This window comes from Pipistrellus kuhlii, unplaced genomic scaffold (assembly GCF_014108245.1).
Source record: "Pipistrellus kuhlii isolate mPipKuh1 unplaced genomic scaffold, mPipKuh1.p scaffold_m20_p_2, whole genome shotgun sequence".
Lineage (NCBI taxonomy): Eukaryota > Metazoa > Chordata > Mammalia > Chiroptera > Vespertilionidae > Pipistrellus > Pipistrellus kuhlii.
The window spans coordinates 26,285,688-26,309,631 of record NW_023425515.1 but is presented as its reverse complement, the minus strand read 5'-3'; the positions used below and the strand labels follow the sequence as shown (position 1 = coordinate 26,309,631).

The window sequence follows — 23,944 nt, the reverse complement described above, 5'->3', positions numbered from 1 at the left end:
GCCAGGAGAGAACTTTATCGAATCACTTGATTGGAACTGACTTGGATCACACATCCATTTTCTGGACCTTCCGTTATGGCAAAGGAGAAAGGCCATGACCCCAAAGGCAGAGGAGAAAACTGACATGGGCACCGTGGGACCTGTGTCTAGGCCACTGACTAGTCAGACCTGCTTGGGTTGTAACTGACAGAACTTGGTTAGGAAAAGTAAAGGAATGAGTGTATAACCAAAGCACATTTGTGAAGCTGGCCTCAGAAACAATGGGACCAGGCCCCCTTTCTCTTTTTTTCCTATTTTTTGCTTCTACTTCCCTAAGCATAGGGTCTCATTTTCCCTGACTCACCTTTTTCCGTAGGGCTGGAACCACGGATTGGCTTGAGGTTCTTGCTTAGACACTCTGCAACGGACGCAAATCTGAGTTGTGCTTTAGTTTGGAAAAGGCCAAGGCAAGGGAGGAAGGCTTTGGTATAGCCCATGATAAAGGGAACAGAAGCACTCACAGGTCTTCTGATTGGGCGCTGGGAGGGTTCTGCTCTGCGCTTGGAAGCCAAAGCTGATGCCCAACAGGACCTGGCTACCCTGTCCAAATGCTCTCTCCAACAGTCCACGTGCCTCTGAAAGGTCTCTTTTATGTGCATTTTTTTGGACCCTTAGTTGAAACATACATAAACAAAACCAGGCAGCAAGAGAACCCAGGTGACTTCTCCTTCTGGCTTAAGCTCAGGATTATTGTCTAGAAGGCTTAGAGGAATGAGCAAGTGATTCCTTTTTTACCCAGCCTTGTCTTTGCCTCTATATATTATGTTTAGTAGATTGGGGACAGAGGGACAAATAAAACAAAGAACAAGGATTTAGCTATCATTGTTCCCAGAGTTTCACACTCCTAACCAGGGGCTGATGGCATCAGAGCGACCGCCAACACAAGGTCTCCTGGAGATAAATGCTCGTTTGGACTGAAGCAGAATTGTAATGAGGAGCAGGCTGAACTGCAACCCCCCAGCCTTCCCACGCCATACCAATTCTCCTCTCAGAACTACTTTTGACATTTTTTCATAAACCATTTTTATAGCTTTTTTTTTTTTTTAATCCTCACCTGAGGATATGTTTTTATTGGTTTTAGAGAGAGAGGAGGGAAGAAAGAGACAGAGAGAAACATGGACATGAGAGAGAAACTTCAATCAGTTGCTTCCCGTATGTACCCTAACCCAGTATTGAACACAAAACCTAGGTATGTGCCCTGACCAGGAATCAAACCTGCAACCTTTTGGTGTACTGAACAATGCTCCAGCCAACTGAGCCACACACTCGCAGCCAGGGCTATGGTAAGTATTTTCTTATATAACTCCATACCGACATTACTGACATTTTTAAAATTTCAAATAACTTTTAAAAAACATCATATTAAATTGGTATATTGCATTCTATTATAGGAGCTGGGGGAAGCCAGGCACCCCCTCCCAGCAAGACAATAATATAAACTATTCTGAAAATGTGCAATCCGGCAATTCCTTTCTAGGAACTTACCTCAAAGAGATCACCATGTGTGTGTGCAAAGATTTACCGAAAAGGATGTTCATGGCAAAATTACTTAGGAAAAATGTAAAAGGGTATCAGGATAACCAAGATATTCTTGGGAACTCTTTGACTAAACCATGGTACATCTAAACAATGGAAGATTGTGCCGTTATTAGAAATGTTGTTTTAGAAGAATACTTCGAGAGATAGAAAATGTTCTCTACATATTAAGATCTTTTAAAGCAGGTTACAAAACTCTATGTAGAATGTGTTAGTGATTTTGTTTTAAAAGAAAATGATGACCGAGAATATATAAAAAAGGAAATCACGCTAATGATTAAATGATGGGTATGTTTTTATTTTCATATTTGTGTTTTTCTACTGTGTTCAAAAATCCCCTATTTCCCCTGAAAGCTGTCAGAAATGCAGAATCCCAGACCTACTGGGGTCAAAATCTGCTTATTAGTAAGGTTCCCAGGTGATCTGTATGCACTTTCCAGTTTGAAAAGCAAAGCTGTGTATCACTCAACATAAGCTCTTTGGGAGGTACTTTGGATATGAGCCTAAGTGATGCTTACCTCGCACAACCCTCTCAAAGTGGCTCCACATCTCCACATTTTTTCATTTCAACAATGGGGCACGGAGCAGTGACAGGTCCCTCCGTCTCCATCCCCTCCCCCAGCCACAGGGCCACAAAGCCTGAGCTCTCAGAGTCTTCGTTGAGGTGGAGAAATATAGATTCCTCAAGAGCTGCTATTCAAGCCACAAGCAGCATGTGCCAATGTTCCCCCCACAATCCGGGTTCAGTCTCCCTTCGGCTGCACATCTGGCCGTCACACACTCTTTTGTGGGGACGTCTCAATGGCAGCACTGAGGCTGCCTCTCCCCGGGACCGGCCCACAGTGGCCTCCCTGTCCTCCCAGCATGTGATGTCATGAGCACGAATGTCCTGCCAAACATTTAAGATGGTGCAGTTCACATTGTGTACAGTGTATAGAGAAACACTGATATGCAAGTCTGAAATTTAAAGACACACACACACACACACACACACACACAGGGCAAGATACAACCAAACCTTGTTCTATTGTTATCCCACACCACCCATCCAGCACAGATATGTAACTTGTATTCTTCAGGACACAATTTTCTCCTTTTTCTGTTGCTGTCTGGAAGCTAGCACCCCTAGATTCAGAGATTCCCTTGAAACGTTTTTTCTCTAATTTGGTTTACATTAAATTCTTGGAAAGCAGGAGCTAATCTGGTCCATTTCAAACCAAAGATCCCCTGCAGGTGGTCTCTCCCGAATAAGCCAGAGAGAAAGGAAGTTGGATGTGACTCTCAAAGTCACCTCCCTGCTGAGGACCAGCCAGGAGGGACAAAGAGAGTAAAGGCATGAAAAGAAGCCTGTCCCTCACTGCTTCTCAAAGTGTGGCATGGGAACCAGCTCATCAGAATCAGAGGGCATGCAATAAAAATGCAGATTTGGGGGTACCCACCAGGAGTCCATCTCTGGAGGTGAAGAGGGTGAATCTGCCTTTTGCCTTAGTAGTGATTCTCAAGTTGGCAAACTAGGGCTTTAGAGTTAGAATTACATTGAATTTTAAGTCTGTAGAGTGGCTATCTGACCTTGGCAAGTTAAACTCTCTAAATCTCATTTTCCTCACCTATACAATGGGGACTGTGGAATCCTTAAAGGTGTGAAGTTCCTGGCACTAACAGGTCTTAAAAACATGAATTCCCTTTTCCCTATTATTCAGGTAGAGCACTTTGGGTCTACCATTTTATCTGCGATCAGTTATTGTCTTCCACCCAGTGACTATTACTGACACAGTTATTGCCAGATTCTAATGAAGCTCTAATAAAAACAGATAAAATCATAAAGGCTGAATCCTTCTTCAGTGAAGCAGACCAATCCAATAGCCACAATCCCCATGTGGCCACTCAGCACGTAAGGAGTGGCCAGTCCAACTGAGGTGTGCTGTCACGGTCAGATATACACAAGAATCTAAAGGCTTCATACAAAAAGAAGGGTGCAAAATATCCCACTAATAATTGTTTACATATTAATATAATATTTTGGCTGTTTTGGATTACATACATTAAAATTAACATCACTTGTTTATTTTTAGTTTTCTTAAGATTGGCCCCAGAAAATTTTAAATTACATATATGGCATATATATTACATATGTTTCTACTGAACAGATAGATATTTCTCTTTCCCATGCTGGAGTTATGACCTACAAAATGGAATTCCCAAGTTTGGTCAGCTAGGAGAGATCTGGGGTGTCTCTTCTGCTACAGGGAAAAGTGGGGCTCATGTAGCACACCCCCTCCCATGAGAAAGCAAGCAGCAGCCTCAGGAAAGGAGGCGGTTGAGTGGGCACATCCATCTGTAAGAGGAGAGGAAAGAGACTTGACACTCTGATTCCAGCCAGTGGTTATAAAGATGGGCATGTGGGGCCAAAGCTTTACATGCCCACCACCTTCCCCAACACCTTTGCTCCATTCATGGTCACAATCATTGTCACCTGATGAGTTTTTGAGTTAAGGAGGGTCTCCCATATAATAGCATGACTTGTGTCCTTATAAAAATGATATCATAATGAGCAAATACTTTGATCAACATGAAGATTACCTTTTCTGCATAAGTAATTGAGAAATAGTTTCCACCAGGTTATAATCTCTTAATGTACACAACTATCTACAATAATGACGAGCCCAAGTGGATATTTCCAAAAAGGAAATGTTTGCTAAATATCAGATTATCAGCTAATGAAATTAGTATTGTTGGAAAAATACTGCCAAAATAGGTTATACTCTGTGTTTTTGGAGCAGAATCATAGCTTGACAGAGTTTCTGGAACAGGAAACAAGCAAAAATCAACTCAATGTGTCTGTCTTTGTCCAAAATTTCCAAACATCTATGAACAAAATGTACTTAAGTATTATTACCTAAAAGTCCAATAAAAATTTTATGCTTGTTTATACCTACCCAATTCCTTTCCCAAGTACTAGATGTAAAAAAGTTTAACTGTGTAATGCTTTACACTTGGTTTCTGATTGCTGCCCATTCATACGTGACTTAAAGATGCCACTAATTTCACTCCACTCACCTAAGAAACGAGCGCATCTACGTAGGTTACAACTTTTTTTTTTTTAATATTTTGCATTACTTCAAATTTTTTTTAATATATTTTATTGATTTTTTACAGAGAGGAAGGGAGAGGGATAGAGAGCTAGAAACGTCGATGAGAGAGAAACATAGACCAGCTGCCTCCTGCACACCCCCTACCGGAGATGTGCCCGCAACCAATGTACATGCCCTTGACCGGAATCGAACCTGGGACCTTTCAGTCCGCAGACCGACACTCTACCACTGAGCCAAACCGGCTTCGGCCTAGGTTACAACTTTTATGACCACACATTACCACCATGTATATGTATATAGTGAGTAGAATATAACTTGTTAATTATTCAAGGCAGTGCAGAATGGCTTGTTCTTGCATCACTAATCAGGTTCCCTCTACAATCTAGAGTCTAAGAAGTCAAATTTTTAAGACAACAACATGGGAGGGGGCTGTTAAGATCACAAAAATGCCAGACAGGATGCTTTTCTAGACCTTTGGCTTTGGAGCCTGACAGAGGAATGGGCCTCCCCCCACTAGTTGTTTACAATCAATATGCGACACCTCTGGATACAACAGAATACTAAAGGCCAGTTTTGCAGACAGTCTGTTATTTTATTGCACAGATTTCACTTGAAGAACAAAATGCACCATGAGTGTTTGGAGAAGTCTGGGGTCTCAGATACCCATTCGTCGTCAGTGTTTACACCCGTAAAGCCAATTTCGACAGTACAATTTATGTTAAACACTAATCACTTCAAGATGGCTAACAGAATGAAAACAGAGACAATAGCTTTTAAAATGTGTTACGTTGAAGTATATGCGTGTATAGAATTGAAGAGTACATCAGACAAACTGGAAATCAAAAACATTTTTGTGCAATGCCAGTTAGAGTTATACTTACGTGTGCTGTTATTTATCATATAATGAAAGTCTATTTGGTTCATTTCCTTCATATTGAATTGAGAATTTCAGGAAAACCGTGGTTATAAAAATGATCTTGAAAAAAATATGTACAGGTAAATGTAAAATCACAAACTATTATAAAAAAAAAAAAAATCCCCACCCTTTGCCCTCAATTTACAGAAGGGAAATTTTCTCATGAAGGGAAAGTTCCCTCACTCCCTTCCCTCCCCCACCCCGTGTCCCCAATTCTATCTTTTTCTAGCTTATGACTAAGTGACCTCGGAGCTGAAGAGGAGGCAGGGAACAGAGAGGCATCTTTATGAGGCTCCCAATGTCATTTGTAACAACAGTTTGAAAAATGTCTTTTATTTCTCTCCCCCACACCCAACTCAGCAATGTTTGCAAGATATTTGAAATTTAAAGAGAGAGAGAGAGAAAAAAAATACATAGAGGTGTAATTTTTATGGGCAACAAAAGAATGCCCAAGAGCTAACAGTGGGCAAAAACATGAGAAAATCATGTGGGCATTATCTGAGCTAAAGATTTATTTTATAAGGCAACAAAATGGGGGGGGGGGGGTGTTAAGACTACAAAATGCCAGACAGGATGCTTTTCTAGACCTTTGGCTTTGGAGCCTGACAGAGGAACAGGCTTTTCCCATCTGTGGTGAGCAAACCTAGGGCTCTGGGCCCAGCATCTACAGCACCTCCGCGGGCAGGCCGGCCACTCTCTTATACGTGGGCACTCTTGGCGTGAGTGGGGGAGCTGGAGCCCGAAGAGTAGTAGAAACGGTTTTCACCAAATGCCTGCGCATCTCCAGAGCAGCAGAGGATGACACTGCCACCCACGAGGCAGAGAATGGCACCAATCCAGCCCGCGTACAGGGAGTAGCCAAAGCTCACGATGGTGGTCTCTTGGTGGGCGCACACAGGGAACCAGATGGTGGCAACAATGGCGCAGAGAGCTGGGGAGACATGGAAAGGCTGTGAGTGGGCATACCCATCGCATACCAAGCGCAGTGGGCAGAATACACCTCCCTCCACACACATGCCTCTGGCTTCCAACCAACTCCAGGAAATTCCTCACACACAGCTCTGCCACCCCCTGCCATCTGAACCTAAAGGTTTGCATCTGTAAAATAAGTTGACCAAAAGCTGGTGTCAAACTGCTAGGTCCTTACTTTTTCAACAGGTAAGAGACAAGGAACTCCAATGTAAACTCCTAGTAATACATCACTTAAGTCCAAAAATATGTATTTATATTTGTTGACATGTCTTAACTTTATATATCTATAGTTATAATTCTATTATTGCACTTAACTAATTGGGTTATAACTATCTCTTTACACGTCTATTTTCCATTCAAAGTACTGAGCTCCTTGACAGCAGGGAACATGTCTCATCTTTGTAAAGTCAGTGTTTAGCTCAATCCATATGAAGCACATTATGTGCTCTGTGTATATCAGTGGAATGACTGTACAACCTGAGCTATCCAGAAATGAGAATCAAGATAATGCCCAACTCAATTCCTCACTCTATTTTTTTTTTCAATTTAGTCAGCCCACATTACAAAGACCTAAAAAAAGCTAAGAAATTTCTCTTACTGTGGTGAATTATTACTAGACATCTGTGGAGTCTCAGCTAATAGTTTGCATTTGTATTATGTTGTTCACAATCACAAAAATCTCGGCACACAAATCAACAGTTCTTGGAGCAAAAGAATTACCCACCCAAGGGTTTTATGATAATAATATTTGCTTTCATGGATCACAATGGTAGAAATGTATGTTCTTGCACCAACCAATCTAACTTTCAGATTTGGTTTAGATTTTAAAGAATAAGTTAAGAAATCACCTCTATCTCATTTAGTTTTTCTCCTCCTCCTAAACGAAGTAGCAAAACAAGGGCAGGCAGGAGCCGATAAAGACTTAAAACTCTTTTGAACCTCTAGCCCAGCACTGTCAAATAAGTTAGGCTTGACCATTTCTCATGAAACTTGTGAGACTGAAAAAGCAAACTCTGAATTCTAATTAATTTACATCTAAATGACCACATGTGGCTAGTGGCTACTATATTGAACAACACAGGTCTTGACAAAGTAACTCCATAATTTCCTTTGTTAACATCTAATTTTTCACAACTATAAGCAGGACAGAAATTTTAGTTAAAGCTTTACGTTAGAATGGCATATTAAGGTTGACAGATCAAAATAATAACAATAATGAGGTTTCCAATAGTTAGCCAAAAAGCCTTCAATAAATTCTAGAAAGGCATTTCAGTGTTTGCTACCTGTGGTGCCTTGTCACTTTCAACTCAGCAAGCTTATTCTGATTTCTACTCATACTGAGTGATTTTCTAACTTCCCTCTATACCCACAGAGAAGAAATATAATTTTTCTTTAACACAGCACTCAAATCTAACAACACCGTATATTAGTTCTAAACTAAAGAAAAGCTTTACCCATTCTCAAAGACCTTTTAAACTATAATCATTTCCTTTTTATAAGATAGGTTTTTGTTGAAAACAGATTAAGTCTAGACCCACATAAGCTGGGTTTAGGTACACCTAAATAGATGTGATTCCTATCCTTAAAAAGTATAGATCCCAAGAAGAAGTCAGAGGAAAGAGTAAATTTGGGTTTGAATGGCTCAAATTGGATAACAACCTAAATTCACTCCATTAATTGTGAACTAGTCACATATTTAAGTTTAGATAGACTACCTAAAAAGCTAAAATCTATCCATAGTCTAATGGATGCCTTTTTCCTAAAGAGTGAGACCAATCATGCCTGCTTTTTTAATATTTTTGTATAAGATACCATGAGATATATTTTCTTTCTGTGACTAGAAAGTTCTCAAGAAGACCAATGTTAATAAAATCTTCCCTTTCCAGTCCTGGGCTTTTAACACCTGAGATACAGGAGAAAGTCTTTTTCTTTTTCTTTTTCTGGCCACAGATTCCAAATCCGGCACTCTTGAGAACTGCTTGGTTATTGTTCATGGTCATACTCTCAGGGAGGCATAGATAAAAGCCTTTTTTCTTTATCAGAGCAAGGAACAGAATCCTCTTCTAGAGTATTTTGGCCAGAGAGAACTGCTCTCATCTTTGTATCAATACACAATCCAGCTACAAACCCTTAGACCCCCAAGTGAGAAGTCATCTGCCATGGGCAAAGACATCGATATAGTGGCTTCCAAACACCCAAGCGGATTAGGGGGGAAAGGAGGGGAGTGTGAAGCTGAATTCCATAGGACAAGATGATTTGATTCTCAAACAACTGATTTGGTTCACTCAAACCAATATTTCCTATAACAGTTAACTGGCTTCCAAACAGCAGTGTATGCTTATTGTTAAATTAAGTTTCATATTTTTTTATTCTTTATATTTAAACATAACACACACACACACACAAGCATTCTCCACATTTCATGTAAATCTAACCTAACTTTCAGATTTGATTTAGATTTTGTAGAATAAGATTAGAAATATCTCTCCTTTTATTTAATTCTTCCCATTTTCCTAAGCAAACTAAATAAACAAGGTTATCTTCATATAGTGAAAGAATCAGGCTCAATAAATATTCCAAAAGTAATCATCAATCTTGATTTTGAGTGTTTTGAGGGTTTTATTAAATTTTATTCCAATATAATTATTAGAAAAAGGAAAAATCAGGAAAATGTCTAAACATTGAAATAATAAAACCTACAGGACTGGATGAGTGAATGGGTGAATAAATGGACAGACAGGCAGATGAATGAGAGATGGTCTCATTTCAAATCTACTTTCCACTTTGTTCACATCAAAACTGACTTCCTAAATCATTATACCTTACCCATGACTTACCTCATTAAAGATTGCCTTCTTTTATAACCTTTGGCAAAACAAGGCAAATGCACACCCGCAGGTTCTTTACTTCCTAGCAGATAAATGAACTCTGTGTAGAATTCCTGTGGCTCTCAAAGATGAACCACATCAAAACCACTAAAAGATGACAGACCGCCACACAACATGAAAGGAAATGAGAGGTTCACTGGAAACAGTGACCTTCAATTGAACTCACAGTGGAGAATGTTTACAAACTAAGAAAGGAGAATTTAGTCAACTTCAGCTGTGGTTTGAGGGAAAGGGGATCTATTTTATTCAATAAAGTTAAAAATCCAAGTCATTACTCAACTAAAAGATGTGAACCAATAGAACTGGCAATAATTTTTAACTTTCTTAAAGACGTATAAGATGAGAGAGAGAGAGAGAGAGAGAGAGAGAGAGAGAGAGAGAGAGAGAGAGAGAGAGAGAGAGAGAGAGAGAGAGAGAAAGGTCCTCTTGTTACTCAAGAAAAACTGTAAATGTTTTTCTTTAAAAGTCACAGTTACTTATAAGGTAAAGAAAATTGAAGAAACATAAAAGGAATTTTCATTGCTTTTCTCTTATGTCAACAGAATGTGTTTTTAAATTAAGTCTCTAAAAACAGGACAAGGGAGTTTTAATACTGATTTTTTTTCCATTTGTTTTCTACCTTCAGCAAATGCAATAGTTAACTGAACGGGGGTGTGGGGGGGCCAGCAGGGAGAGTACAAAGTGAAAATTGGGGATATTCTTAGCTTCAAAAACAAAAGGAGAGAAGGGAGATAAAAAGCTTCCCTGTGTACATATAGATTCACCTGGACTTGGTCCTCTACAAGTAAAATTCCTTGCTCTTCATTGAATAAAATTGTTGGCCTCTCTTGATAAGTTTCAAATAATGTGATACAAAGGTGTTTTTTAATTAATAGAATATACCCTTATTAAAAGTTAGCAATGATCTTGATGTAGCCAAACACAGAAAATATTTCGAATAATATAATGAAATAATTTTAGAGCAATGAAATGTAAGTGTAGTGTTTAGTCCCTTTAGGTAGGAAATAGATGGCAAATAAGTGTGATGAAATAAAATAAAATTGGTACAGGTATGTTTGGAGGTAGCAACAAAGAAAAAGCCACGTCACAGACAGACAAACAGGTGCAGAAAAAGAGAAGAACACCAGACTGATATTTCTTCCTCCAGCCATGAGCAACTCTGTTCTTAGGTTTTGTCATTTTCAATATGAAGCACTGGAAGGATTGAAAGCATCATTTCTAACAGAAAGCAATATTTTCATTAAAATCACTTAAATTAATCTGACTTATATTAGTAATACTGGAAAAAAATCTTCCTTGATATTATAGCTGAGATTTGCTTCCAAAAAAATAAATAATCTGGGAATTGGAAGAAAAGGGGAAATACATGGCTGAAGCCAGTTGGCCATGACTTGATCGATTTTTAGAATAAGTTTGGGTACATGGGGGTTTATTAAACTATTCTTTCTGCTCTGTGTATGTTTGAAATTTTCCATAAGAAAAACGTATTTGAATCCCCCTCCATTTAACATTTTACAATGTATTGAACATCATCTTCTACAATCCATAGTATTATTACATACAGTCTAAGTAGCAATCAGCATCAGCTTTTCACAAAGAGGCCAGTTAAAATTCAAGGCAACAAGAGATTCTAATGAGCTGTTGGTTAGATTCATATTTATTAGTTTCCTTATAACTTGAATCTAGAAAAAAAAAAGTTTTCTCCCTTTTTCATTTATCATTCTCTAAGTTTTGACTTAAGAAAACATAGCTGCCAAAAGGCATATTCCTCTTATGTAGACTTTTATGACTATATAATTTTTACAACAATCATCAAGACAATGGAATATATGAGTACATTATTTTCCTGGCCTGCTTTCAGCACTTCTATTCCACACATCATTATCTTTTTTTTCCTATAACCTTTTTTAAAAGTCAGTCTCATGGTTACTTGTTCATTTTAATCACAGAATTTAGAGACACCAGAGACCTCATAAAGCAGTCAATTCCTCCAGTTTTACTGATAAGATCATTTTAAGCCACAACCATACTATCAATAAGATGCCACATCCTGTCCATTATCCATATGAAATTTGATTTAAATGAGGTACTTGTCTGTATAAAACTAATGCGTTTGGATGAAGATTTTTCTAACAATTCTCTTAAGACCCCACAAGTAAGGGCAACACCCAAGAATCCCCATCCCCACAAGACTTCTGATTCTGCGTTCAGGACAAGCCCAATCTGTCCCACATTTGCACACACCATTTATTTTACTACAATTTCATTATTAACCTGTAAGTTCTGAGTTAAAACAACTTTTTTCCAATACAAATAGGATTCCTGGAGCCATATTTTTAAAAAGGAGAGAAGATTAAAGGATTCCATTAAAAAGGAAAATACATTTCCTTTCTTTGCATTCCTACCCCATCTCCCCAAGAAAGACCCAAATCAAGTACTCTCTAACTTATAGTGAGATGACCCTTAGACTGAATCAGAACTGAGCCTGAGTGTTTTCAGCTGAGTAGCTTAATGTGGCTTTTTATAATGGGACTAGCGGCCTGATGTACAAAATTCGTGCAAGAGTAGGCTTTCCTTCTTCTGGCTGCTGGCACTGGCTTCCTTCTAGCACTGGGCCGGGGCTTCCCTTACAGTCCCAGCTTCATCCAGAAAGTCGTCCGGAAGAACATCCGGTCTAATTAGCATATTATGCTTTTATTATTAGAGAGAAGCGAAAACCAGCTTCTGATCTCTACACTCTGGACCTGGAAATGATTATGCTCAGTAAAGACAAATACCATATGCTCTCACTTACATGTGGAATGTAATGAACAAAATAAAGTGACCAACAACATAGAAACAGAAGCCTGGATACATGAAACAGACTCACAGCTGTCAGAGGGGAGGGGATTTGAGGGGAGGGGATGAATGAAAAAAAAAAAGTGAATAGATTAAGAGAAAAAAAAACCCTTAGAAACCATAGGCACAGACAACAGTGTGGTGACAGCCAGAGGGCAGGGGGGTGGGGGATAGGTGGAAGTGGGCAAAGGGGAGAAAAAAGGGGAAGGAAGAAACTTTGCTTTGGGCGATGGGTACAGAATGCAGTGCGCAGACGATGTTTTGTAAGTGTAGTTTTCACTTGAAACCCATATGGTTTTACGGCCCTATGTCACCCCAATAAATAGACTTTTTTTAAAAAAAAAAGAACTTACATATGTCAATTCACTTTTCTTACCAACTTCAGAAGAAGGCTTTGCCGTACTCATTTTATATAAAGGTTTAAAAACACTAAGTAACTGCCCCAGTTTGCATAGCTGGAGAGTGGTAAATCCGAAATTTAGGATAGTTGGTCTGACTCCAAATGATAAGATAGAGCGCAGATAGGTCTTGTGAAAAGCCCACATGCGACTCGCCTGGGCTGCACTCTTCTCTGAGGAGCCTGCAGCTCCTTGATCTGCAGTTCGGGTTTAGGAAGTCAGCAGCACCAGGCTCCCATTCCTTCCCGCACAGCAGGAACCAAATCCTCACATCATTGAACTTACTCTGCTCAGAAGATAAAGCTGTTGGACAACAGGCAACATGTTTTAAGCTTTTGGGAAAATAATGGAAGATCCTCAGTGTCACAAAAACAAACAAACAAACAAACAAAAAACGGATCCTAATTAACAGTGTTTACAATTCCCATACCAAGATTAACTTTGCCACTGTTTCCAGTTCCACTGGCCCCTTTGGTCAGCGACCGCATCTCAGCGGGAGTGCCAGGGGCGGCCCTCAGAACACCCCATGAGCCCAGCACGGCTTCTCCCGGCCAGGGAGAGCCACAGAAGCCAACCCAGAGCAGCACAAAGGGAGCCTTCACTCTCTCTCGCTCCTCCCACCCTCTGCCGACAGGGAAAACAAGGCACTCGGCTCCGTGGAGAGAAAACCTAGAGGAGACCAGCAGGTGCCACACTTGAGACAATGAGCTTTACATTCCCAGAGCTAGCTCGTTCCAGGCCGAACAACAGCCAGCCCAAAGGCTGGTGGACACCCCCTGAGAAATAAATCCGCACGGGGCAATCGAAGAGGAAGCAGGTAACCCTGGAAATGCAAGGCTGCAAGAGAGGCAAGGAGCGGTGATACCCTCCCTCCAGCCCTCACGGTGAGGGGCCAGAGAGGGGCAGCCCCCCTGGCGTTCAGATCTCTCAACACCTCCTCCATAGGCAGCAAACAGACTGAGGAACTCACACCACTACTCAGCCTCACTTGGCTTTCCTTTCTTCGATTCTGAATACATCCTCCACCCCATTTGTAAAAGGTGAAGAAAGTTTCAAACAGCTGGTTGTTATTTTTTCAAATAACCCTTCTTATTCACCTGGACAACCCAGCTGTTTTCAGGGATTTCATGAAATACCGCAGTGCCACATCCTGGCCAAGGTGTGTGTCTGTGTGCGCCTTACTTTCCCTCTCTGTTTTCCACAGGGTTTGAGTTTGGTTGTGTGGGGGGTTTTAACCTATGCCCTTACTTGCGGATATTCTGCGACACTTACATGGAAGGCCAGGATTTCTAAAATGAACCCCGAACACAACGGACCCAGCTTTGCCTCTGCATCCTCAGTGCCCAAGAGAGAGCCTTCCAGACTCTGTGAGAAGGAGGAAAGTCACAGACACAGGCAAATGTCTCAGATGAGAGGGGTTTCTTCTGGGTTCTACTAACCAGTTCACTTGTACAGCGTTCAGAGGTCTACCTGTCGGAAAGGGAATCCAGATACAAAGATCTGACTGTCAAATGTTGAGCACAGTCCTATGCACTGAGAGGTCACTGGTTGAATTCCTGGTCAGGGCACATGCCCAGATGCCTAGGGTTTCAGACTGCATCCCCTGGGATCAGGGAGGGGGGTGGGAGGGTGAGTGCAGGAGGCAGCTAATCTCTCTCTCTCTCTCTCTCTCTCTCTCTCTCTCTCTCTCTCTCTCTCTCTTTCTCTCTCTCTCTCTCTTTTCTTCCTCCCTCTACCTTTCTCTCTCTTTAAATCAATAAAAACATATTTTTTTAAAGTACCCCTGTGAGTTAGACGAAGCACTTGGTGCTGATTGTATGCTTGATGTGTCACTCCCACACACATTCTTTGTGGCTGCAACCAAAATGTCCATGCCCAGAATCTTCTCTGGAAATCGCAGTCGTATTCTGGTCTTTTTACTCTTGTTAATACACACACACACACACACACACACACACACACACGCTCACAACTCCTCAGAATTCTCCGTGGCTTCACAAGCCCCTGAAAACCTCCATTCCTTTGCCATTTTGTAGTGGTGCCATCTCATGTCCCCTCATCTCACTGGCGTCACTGTGGGTGACCATCACTAAGTGGCAATGGCCCAGACAGAACCCTGTTCTCTCACCCGTTCCCCTCAAGCATATAGTCTGATACTATTGATAGTTTGGGGACAGGCAGTCCTTGTCCAAGGAGACCTTGACCATATATCTAACCCATAAGCACATGAGTTTCTCCTCAATGATGTATATCAGTCCATTTTACAACAAGAGTTCTTAAAATTTATGTCTTCTATTAGGATTTAAAATGTATGAATGAAATTTGCATTCAAGGAAAAAGTAGAGAGAAATGAAATCACTGAAGAGGATGGAGCTAGAAAGACCTTCCCTAGGTGCTTAAATCAAGCCCTCTGTGTGTGGGAGCAATCAGCAAAACTGAGCAAGTACATGCCATTTTCTGGGTGAGGATTGTCCCTCGCTCCAATCCATGACCACCTTCCCCGTAACTGTCAAAACCCATCGCTGCCGGCTTCCTCTGGTCTGGCTTAGGTGTCTTCCAATGTGTGTGCACAGGGTGTGCAGCTCTTTAAGATGAGCACATGCCACACTCTATCAAGATGCCTGGGTCCTCTCAGAGCAAAGACTGACATTGTTCCCAATAAGCCCCAGTGTCTACAGTGAGTGCTCGATGAGTGAAAGATTGAATTAGAGGGAGGAAAAGGGAAAGAAAGTTAGACACATCAATGATGAGAGAGAATCATTGATTGGCCACCTCATGCACAGCCCCCTTGGGGATCGAGCCTGCAACCCTGGCATGTGCCCTTGACCGGAATCGAATCCCAGACCCTTCAGTCCACAGGTCAACACTCTATTCACTCATCCAAACCAGCTAGGGCAACATCTTACTTTTCCATCGCCCTCCTCTTTCTCTATTCTTTCTTTATACATTAACTGAAGTTCTCAATCCTTACTACAGGTAAGAGTCACCTCACAGGTAGTTAGGATGTCGTAAAGTATCTTCGTCTGGCTTTATACCCAGAAATTCTGACTCAACGAAACCTGCTGTGGGACCTGGGCACAGGTATTTTCAAAAAGGAATCCCCTGGTGAAATCTGACTGAAGAGCCACTGTGTAACCCTTTTCCGCCCTTCTGGTCTCTTCCTTAGGCAATCCCTACCCTCAAAATCCTTTTGTGCCTTTTGTTTGTTAACTTATGTTCATGTTCAGTGACCTCTGCCTCTCCCCCCTCCCACCACCACCACAGATAGGACTTTCTCCGTGAAACATAAAGAGGTACACATTGAGGGGGTTCTAATCCACAGAGGATTCCTTGGCTTGCTTTCATGCACCTCAAACTGGATGAAGCAACAGGAAGATCTGACATTCATCACGCTTCCTGGGAGTTGGGTGCTGTCTTACCCAGCAGAATGAGCAGAACCCCAGCCAGCTGGGCCCGCCGGTACTTGGCCACCCCAGGCTCATGGCCCATGCGGATGCAGGGGAGAACTGTCAGCAGCAGGAGGATGGCCGGCAGGCCCAGGACCGAGGCTGCAATCATCAGGGCTCGGCAGGCCTGCACGTAGCCTGCAAGCAAGAGAGCAGACAGGGCGGTTAGACCAAGGGAACCCTCGGATCCTGAATCCTGCCTCTCGGGAACTCGGTCCCACTTGCCTTCCTCCCTCTTGCCCATTCCAGGTCTTAGAAGGTGTTAAATGTTGTCCATGACCACGTCACATGTTCAACGTTTAAAGTGATTCGATGACCAAAAAAGGGAGGTTGAGGGCTGGACAGACTGAATGGGGATCCCAGGTTTAGGCCACTTGTCCAAGCTTCCGGGACGAAGGGGCCAAGAGTCCAATTATTATATCACCTTGTGAACGATTCAGAATAAAACTCAGGTCTTCCAAAAAGCCTTCTGTGAAAGCTGCGCTATTGGTTCCAGTCTCTGGTTGATACACTCAACCTGTATGACCTTGGGCAAGTTACTGAACTGCTGTATCCTCAATTACAGAGTGAAAATAATAATAGTACCTACATTTCTCTAAAAGAATTCAACTGAGATTAAGTTAGTTAATTCACACAGTGCTTAGAACAGTGCCTAGCACATGCTAAGAATGCTAAAAAGGTTAGCTATGATTAATTGGTGTTCTTACTCCATTATCACTACTTTAAAGACATCCCTCCAGCCCTAAGGATTCCTAGAGGGCAGACACCTGGAGTTAACACAGTGCCCACAATAAACGATGTAAACATACAGTTATAAATGAAAGAATACCTGAGCTGACTAATAAGAGAGGAGCAAAACTGCCGGGGCTTTATGCTGTCATATAAAACGCCAGGCAACAGCTTTATTAAGAAACAGATTACAATCTGTGCAATATTTATGTAAAATAAGTCTGACAAGATACTGGAAGAAGCTGGCAACCTTAAATACATTGTTTCTCATTAAGACACTCTCCCTCCTTAAAAAAAAAAAAAAAAAAAAAAAAAAAAAAAAAAAAAGTTGTATTTATTAATCTCTCTTTTTGGCTCAGAGCCAACTGGAGCTAGTGGCATGGCCTCAGAGAGGCAGAGTTATTGACAAAGTCAAAAAGTGAGTCCCAACTTCTGCCTCACTTGCCCGGACCCTCAGACCAAATCTGGCCGGCCTGCCCTGTGCCCCAAAACACAACTGCAGCACTGTCTCTCAGCAGGATATGCCCTGCCAGAATTCAGACTCCACAAGGGCACGCTCCGGACCACTGTCCATCCCAGCTTCTTATGAATTAAAGGAACTAATCAACCAAATAGCCATTGACTGGAACATCCGCAGAGACGACCCACAGGAAGTCTGAGGCAGGCCCTCTGACCACAGCCCGATGTCCCCTCCCACCGCCCAGCCCTTGTAGGAGAGCGGGGCTGACACCTGGTCGGCTAGAACATGAGGTTCTGAAATTCATGACGCAGGCTGTCCACGTGCTAGGTGGCAAGGCCATGTCTGGAAATCAAAGAGGGAGACTGAGCTCTGTCCCTGTCACCACCCAAAGTACAAGGGACAGGGAAAGCAGGAAGCAGGAAGCCCTCCCTAAAATGCACTCCCCTCCGTCAGAGGGTCTGTGTTCTTTGAAAATAAACCACTCGGCACTGACTGCTTAGTAAACTTAATTTCAGAAAAAGGAAGCAGGGAATAATTTTATGCTTCAAAGTTCCTACAAATATCTTGCCTAGCTTTGAACAAAAAAATTATGGCTACCTTTTATAGAGTGTCTACTATATCAGAAGAGTTTTACATTTCTAATCTCGTTTAATCCCCAAACAACTCTGAAAGATAGGGGGTTGGTCTGATTTTAACTTTTAAAAGAAGTCAACTGGGATTCTCAGTGGTTAGTCACTTGTTCATATCACCCAGACTGTGAGCACGGGATCCAGCGCAGGATCAGAATATGGCCACGGTCTGCCTACACCAGCATTAAGTGAAGCTGGGACCTCACCGGGTCCCGGGAGCTGTCATTCTAAAAGCCCAAAATGGAGCGACGGATAGTGAATGGAGGCCTGGCGTGCATGGTTCAGGCCTGCTGTGTGCTGGAGCAATGCTGGTTCCAGGAGCGGGTGCAAAGGAAGTAGGAGGTCACTTATACCTTCAGGAATTCCAAATGCAGCAGGAGACAGGGACTTAGGAACATGAGCAAAAATCGAGTCAAAATGTGCCAGGATGGGGTAAGAGCCAAAACCAGAGCAGCAAGGAGGAAGTGGGGCGGCTACTGATTCCCAGGACAAGGACTAATTAAGGGAGGCTTCCGGGGGTCATCAGAAAGGCTCGTCCACGAGGAAACACGCGCGCGCGCGCACACGCACACACGCACACAAGCACACGCACACACGCACACAAGCACACGCACCAGCTCCCAGACAGGCAGCCTTGGGCCGAGTTTCTTCGCTTGTTAAGGAAATCGGGATATGCCTTATGCCTTTTCACGAGCCCTGGGGGACATCAGACGATCATGTTCTATTGCCCAGGGCTCACACACCCGCCGGGCAGGGCAGAGACTCAGAGCAGAACCAGACGCCCCGCCCGCGACCTCGCCAATCACCCAGCTGGCTCCAGATTTAAGTATGAATTGGAAAGGTTGCCCAGATTTTGCCAACCAGGCTGCGAGTGGCGATGGGACCCCTGGCGAGCATCACTCCCTCCTCTCCCCCGTCAGAGACACAGATGGCCGGGAGGGGGCGACCCGAGCGGCGGGCTGTTCCGGGAGGCGGGAGGCTGAGCGGAGCAGCGGACGCCCCCACGGCGGCGGGGGCACGCGGGGGAGGGGGGGGGCTAAGACGGGCTCCGGGCCTGCGGGAACCGACCTCGCGAAGCCAGTGGGCCCTAACTTGCCAGAGCGCATCCGGGAAACTCGCTGGAGTGGTTTCGTCTCTCTCTCTCCATCTCGCCTCTGGGGATGGAATCTAACGGGAAAGCAGGGCGCCTGGGGAGGAGGCCTGGCGGGGAATGAGGTCCTTCTTCTGCTCAGGCGACAGCGGGAGCGTGGAGTGGGCGAGGAGGCGAGGAGGCGAGACTTCACATGGGCTGCGTTTCCACTATGTGTCTCCCTCCGTCTCAGGCCATTCACTTCCCAGTGCTCTAAGCTTAAGTTGTAGACTTGCCCACACCTGGGAGCAACTAAAGCTCTAACTAAGCGTAGAGCACTAGCTAAGTATACCATTTTACCTATACGTTCCCAAAAATTCTAGTTTAGCACTTCTTAGTTGGGATTCGGGAATCTGTATTTTAACAACTCCACCAGGTGATTCTCACCATGAGAGAAGTTTGGGAAACACTGCACTACAGCAAGGTGGGGGACTCCAGGTGTCCACACAGGCCCCATAGGCTTGAAGCCCCCAAAATGTTTTGTCTAGAAGCGCCCCCCGCCCCACCAGTCTGCCCAGAAGGTGAGGGTTTGGGGCCAGCCCCTGGCCTGGGGGGGGGGGGGGGGGTCCTTACCCGGCAGGATGAGGATGTCCACCAGGGGCTTGCAGTGGTACAGCCCCGTGGCCATGACGCAGTCCGCCCACAGCCCCTTGGAGCCCAGCTCGTCCAGCTTGCGGCACGTGGGGATAGTGTAGCCGCAGGTCACCACCCAGTCGTTGGTGGACGTGGTCACGATGATGCCGATCCAGCCCACGAAGCTCGTGACGAAGCCCACGACCTGCAGGCACGTGGCCACCATCGTAGCCACCCCGGCGTCCCCGCGCCTTGGCCCCTCGCTAGCAGCTGTGCCCGCGCCCCCCGGGCTGGACGGCGCCCACCCTGGTCCTCCCTTTTCCTGCGATCGGCAGCCGCAGGCCCTCAACGGCCAGTGGCAGGGACGCCGGAGGCGGTGTCAGGCCGCGAGAGACTGCGAACCCGGCTCCGATGGATGGCGACGGCGCGCACCGGGGAGGGAGCGCACGGCTGGGACTGCGACTCGTGCGCACCGCGGACCGGAGAGCGGCTGGCAGCGCGCCCCCGCCCCCTCTTTAAATCTCTCCGCCGGGCCGGGAGCGCCAATCGGTGACGGCCCTGGGCCGGGCGGGCCAATCGCGGGGTGTGGAGGGGAGCAGGATGGGGGAGTTGGACAAGCGCACAGCCCGGCCCCCCCGGGGCGCCTCGCAGTCCGTGTTGGAAAGTAAGATGATTCCATCCAAGTCCCAGACTTGCAGAGCGCCCGCCCAGAGGGCTCGCGCGTCCGGCGCAGGCTCTGTTTTGCCGGGAATTGTTTCTCCTCTTGTTGCCTCTCTCATCTCTGTCCTCGGGTCCCCGTTGCGCTCCATCCCTCCTTAACTCCTTCCCACCAGAAAGCAGGGAAGAAGGCAGTACCCGAGCGGGCTGCGCTCCCCATACAGTCCCTCCTCTGCATTCTGACGGATGAGCTGGGAATGTCCTAAGGAGTCACTCAAAGCATTCAGTAAACCACAGTTAGTAGTAGAAAGAAAATGATACTTTCTTTTATATATATATATATATATATATATATATATATATATATATATATATATATATATATTATTGATTTTTCACAGAGAGGAAGGGAGAGGGATATAGAGCTAGAAACATCGATGAGAGAGAAACACTGACCAGCTGCCTCCTGCACACCCCCTACTGGGGATGTGCCCACAACCAATGTACATGCCCTTGACCGAAATCGAAACTGGGACCTTCCAGTCCGCACACTGATGCTCTATCCACCGAGCCAAACCTGTTTCGGAGAAAATGATGCATTCTCTAGCCCAAAATCATCAGAGCGGCTATGACCAGAATAATAGTGATAACACAAGCGACTCCCATTTATCCGGCGGTGTCGTGTACTTTGGTGCATGCACTTATATTTATGTAATATCTCATGAAATAGCTCATTAAATAATCCTCCTAAAACCCCTTTATGGTGGGCATAACGGTTAATACATAACATACATGAAGAACGGGCATGGGAGAGGATACGTTGCACACTTCACACTACTAGGAAGTAGACTCCAAGGACCCATCTCACCACCCACCCTCCCCCTAACCATTCCTGGTTACCACTTCCTGAAAATTCCTACAGGGCTCACATATCCCATTGTTGACACATTAAAGGCTGGGCTGATTGCTCTGGGCTCACTATAAATAAGTTAATATCTGCACTCTGCAGAGAAGACTGCCTGGCCCAGAGTGCTCTACAAATGTAAGCTATCATCATCAACATTAAACCACCTCCTCTCAGGAATTCAAGTAGGATCCATTACATGCATCTTTTTTTATCATGTAGATAAGTCCTCTTTAGGCTACATTTATATGAAACAGCTTCAACTCCCTTTGAAACAAAGTGCTTATCTTATTATATCTCTCTATCACCAATCATTAGATTTAAAGATGTGAAAGATTTCGTCAAGCACAAAAACTTCCTACTCAGCAAGCTATGTGTCATAAATCATAGGTACTGAGCTTTCCTATAGCTATCCCCAATCCTGGGGTCAGAGCAAGTCACCATGTCTTCTACTTCTAGGGAAGACTGGCCTGAAGGAACCCCAAAGAAGTCAAATGCATGAAAAGAAAAGGTCTGTAATAGATGACAGAGTGTCAAGTACAAGAGCCACCACAATCATTAAAGAGAGCACTGGGGTCAAGAAGGAAAGCCAGGGTGTCTTGGTTCAAACCCTGGCTCCACTTAAGTGGCTGTGGGACCAAGTTATTTCACCTTTTGGGGCCCCAATTTTCTCATTTGTAAAATGAAGATAAAAATAGTGTCTGCCTCATAGGTTTCTTATGATTATGTGAGTTAGTATACATATAGAGCTTAATACAATTTCTGATATTAAGTGCTCAATAAACCTTGGCTAGCCTTATTCTAATATGACTAGTGGCCCAGTGCATGAAATTCGTACATGGAGAGGGGTTCCCTAAGCCCAGCCTGTACCTTCTCCAATCGGGGACTCCTTGGGGATGACACTCTGTCATCTATTACAGACCTTTCCTTTTTGTGCACTTGACTTCTTTGGGGTTCCTTCAGGTCAGTCTTCCCTAGAAGTAGAAGACAGGGTGATTTGCCCTGACCCTGGCACTGGGGATAGCTATCAGAAAGCTCAGTACCTATGATTTACGACACATATCTTAGAATGTTGAGTAGGAGATTTTTGTGCTTGATGAAATCTTTCATATCTTCAAATCTCATAATTGGTGATAGAGAGATATAATAAGATCCCTCTCACAATCTGGGACCACTGGCTCCTAACAGCTAACCTGCTTGCCTGCCTAATCACTCCTAACTGCCCTCCCCTGCCGACCTGATCTCGCCCCCAACTGTTCTCCCCTGCCAGCCTGATCTCTCCCCCTACTGCCTCTGCCTGCCTGATCACCCCTCACTGCCCTCCCCTGCCAGTCTGATCTTGCCCCCAACAGCCTTCCCCTGCCAGCCTGATTGCCCCTGCCTCTGCCTGCCTGATCACTGCTCACTGCCCTCCCCTACCAGTTTGATCTCACCCCCAACTGCCCTCCTTGCCCACCAATTTGGCTCTGATTGTTCGGTTTCTATGCCAGTCAGTGTCTCTGGGCCTATCATCAGGGCCTGATCAGAAAGGCAGGGCTGATCAGCAGCCCCGGTAAAGGCCTGAAGAAAAATGGAGGCTGCTGGCCCAGCCTGGAGAGGAAGAGAGAGGCAAGTGCTGATCAACAGTTGCCACATAGGCTATGGATCAGACCCTGTTTCTCTCTTCAGGCCTCTCTCTGGGCCTGATTTGTGGCCCCCCCAGCAGTCAAACTGCAGGACTGACTTCCAGTTGGTTGAGCTTCTGGTCGTGATGGACCCAGGGTTTTCATATATTAGGATAATTCAAAACTCTTACTGTGTTCTTTCTGTATTCCTACAAGTTTGATTTGGAAACTATTATATTAGTGACCCATTTATTGTGTTTAATAGCATTTCATCACCAGGGTCTATTTACCTGAATGTTTTCAGATATTTCCTTTTAAAAATAGCTATTGTATTAAGTACAACATAAAATATAAGACCCAAGCAACATCATTTCACTGAAAGGGCAGTTATAAAATCTGCACTCTTGTCACTCCATTAGCATTTAACATTCTAATGATAAAAACTCAACCAGTGAGGGCGGCAGACACCGTTGTGTGAGACACCATTGCATCAGAGACCAAGGCACAGTGGGTGACAACTTTCTTTTCATAAACTTCATTTCGTTTTTACCAGCAAGAAGAGATTCCTCTTTTCATGCCTAGTGCAGCCATGGCTCATGGTCCCAAGAAGCATCTGAAGCGTGTAGCAGCTCCAAAGCATTGGCTGTTGGATAAACTGGCCAGTGTATTTGCTTCTTAGTCCATCTACCTTCCCTCCTCCCCACTCCCAGAGCTGAGAGAATGTCTCCCTCTCATCATTTTCCTAAGAAACAGACATAAGTATGCCCGAACAGGAGATGAAGTAAAGAATATCTGCATGCAGCGGTTCATTAAGATTGGTGACAAGGCCTGAACCGATGTAACCTGCTTGTCTTATGGATGTCATCAGCATTTATAAGACAGGAGAGAATTTCCATCTGGTCTATGACACCAAGGGTCATTTTAAAAATATATATATATTTTATTGATTTTTTACAGAGAGGAGTAGAGAGGGATAGAGAGCTAGAAACGTCAATGAGAGAGAAACATCGACCAGCTGCCTCTTGCACACCCCCATCGGCGATGTGCCCGCAACCAATGTACATGCCCTTGACTGGAATCGAACCTGGGACCTTTCAGTCCACAGACCGATGCTCTACCACTGAGCCAAACCAG

At 44.1% G+C, this 23,944-nt stretch overlaps 1 protein-coding gene across 1 annotated transcript; it reads right to left on the bottom strand.

Moving 5' to 3' along the window:
- Positions 1-5,238: 5,238 nt before the first annotated feature.
- Positions 5,239-20,081, bottom strand: CLDN11 (claudin 11). The gene is made up of 3 exons (XM_036447134.2): positions 19,646-20,081; positions 16,099-16,263; positions 5,239-6,514 (listed from the first exon to the last, which is right to left on the bottom strand). Exons 1-3 carry the CDS (start codon positions 19,869-19,871, stop codon positions 6,282-6,284), a joined length of 624 nt encoding a protein of 207 aa, XP_036303027.1. The 5' UTR covers positions 19,872-20,081; the 3' UTR covers positions 5,239-6,281.
- Positions 20,082-23,944: the final 3,863 nt, after the last annotated feature.

Bases quoted from the DNA above. Each gene is read 5' to 3' on its own strand.
- CLDN11 (XM_036447134.2), bottom strand. From the start codon at position 19,871: ATGGTGGCCACGTGCCTGCAGGTCGTGGGCTTCGTCACGAGCTTCGTG. The intron at 16,264-19,645 runs GTAAGGACCCCC...TCTTGCTTGCAG, and splicing joins GGACATCCTCATCCTGCCGG to GCTACGTGCAGGCCTGCCGA. The intron at 6,515-16,098 runs GTAAGACAGCAC...ATGTCTCCCCAG, and splicing joins GGTTCTGCTCATTCTGCTGG to CTCTCTGCGCCATTGTTGCC.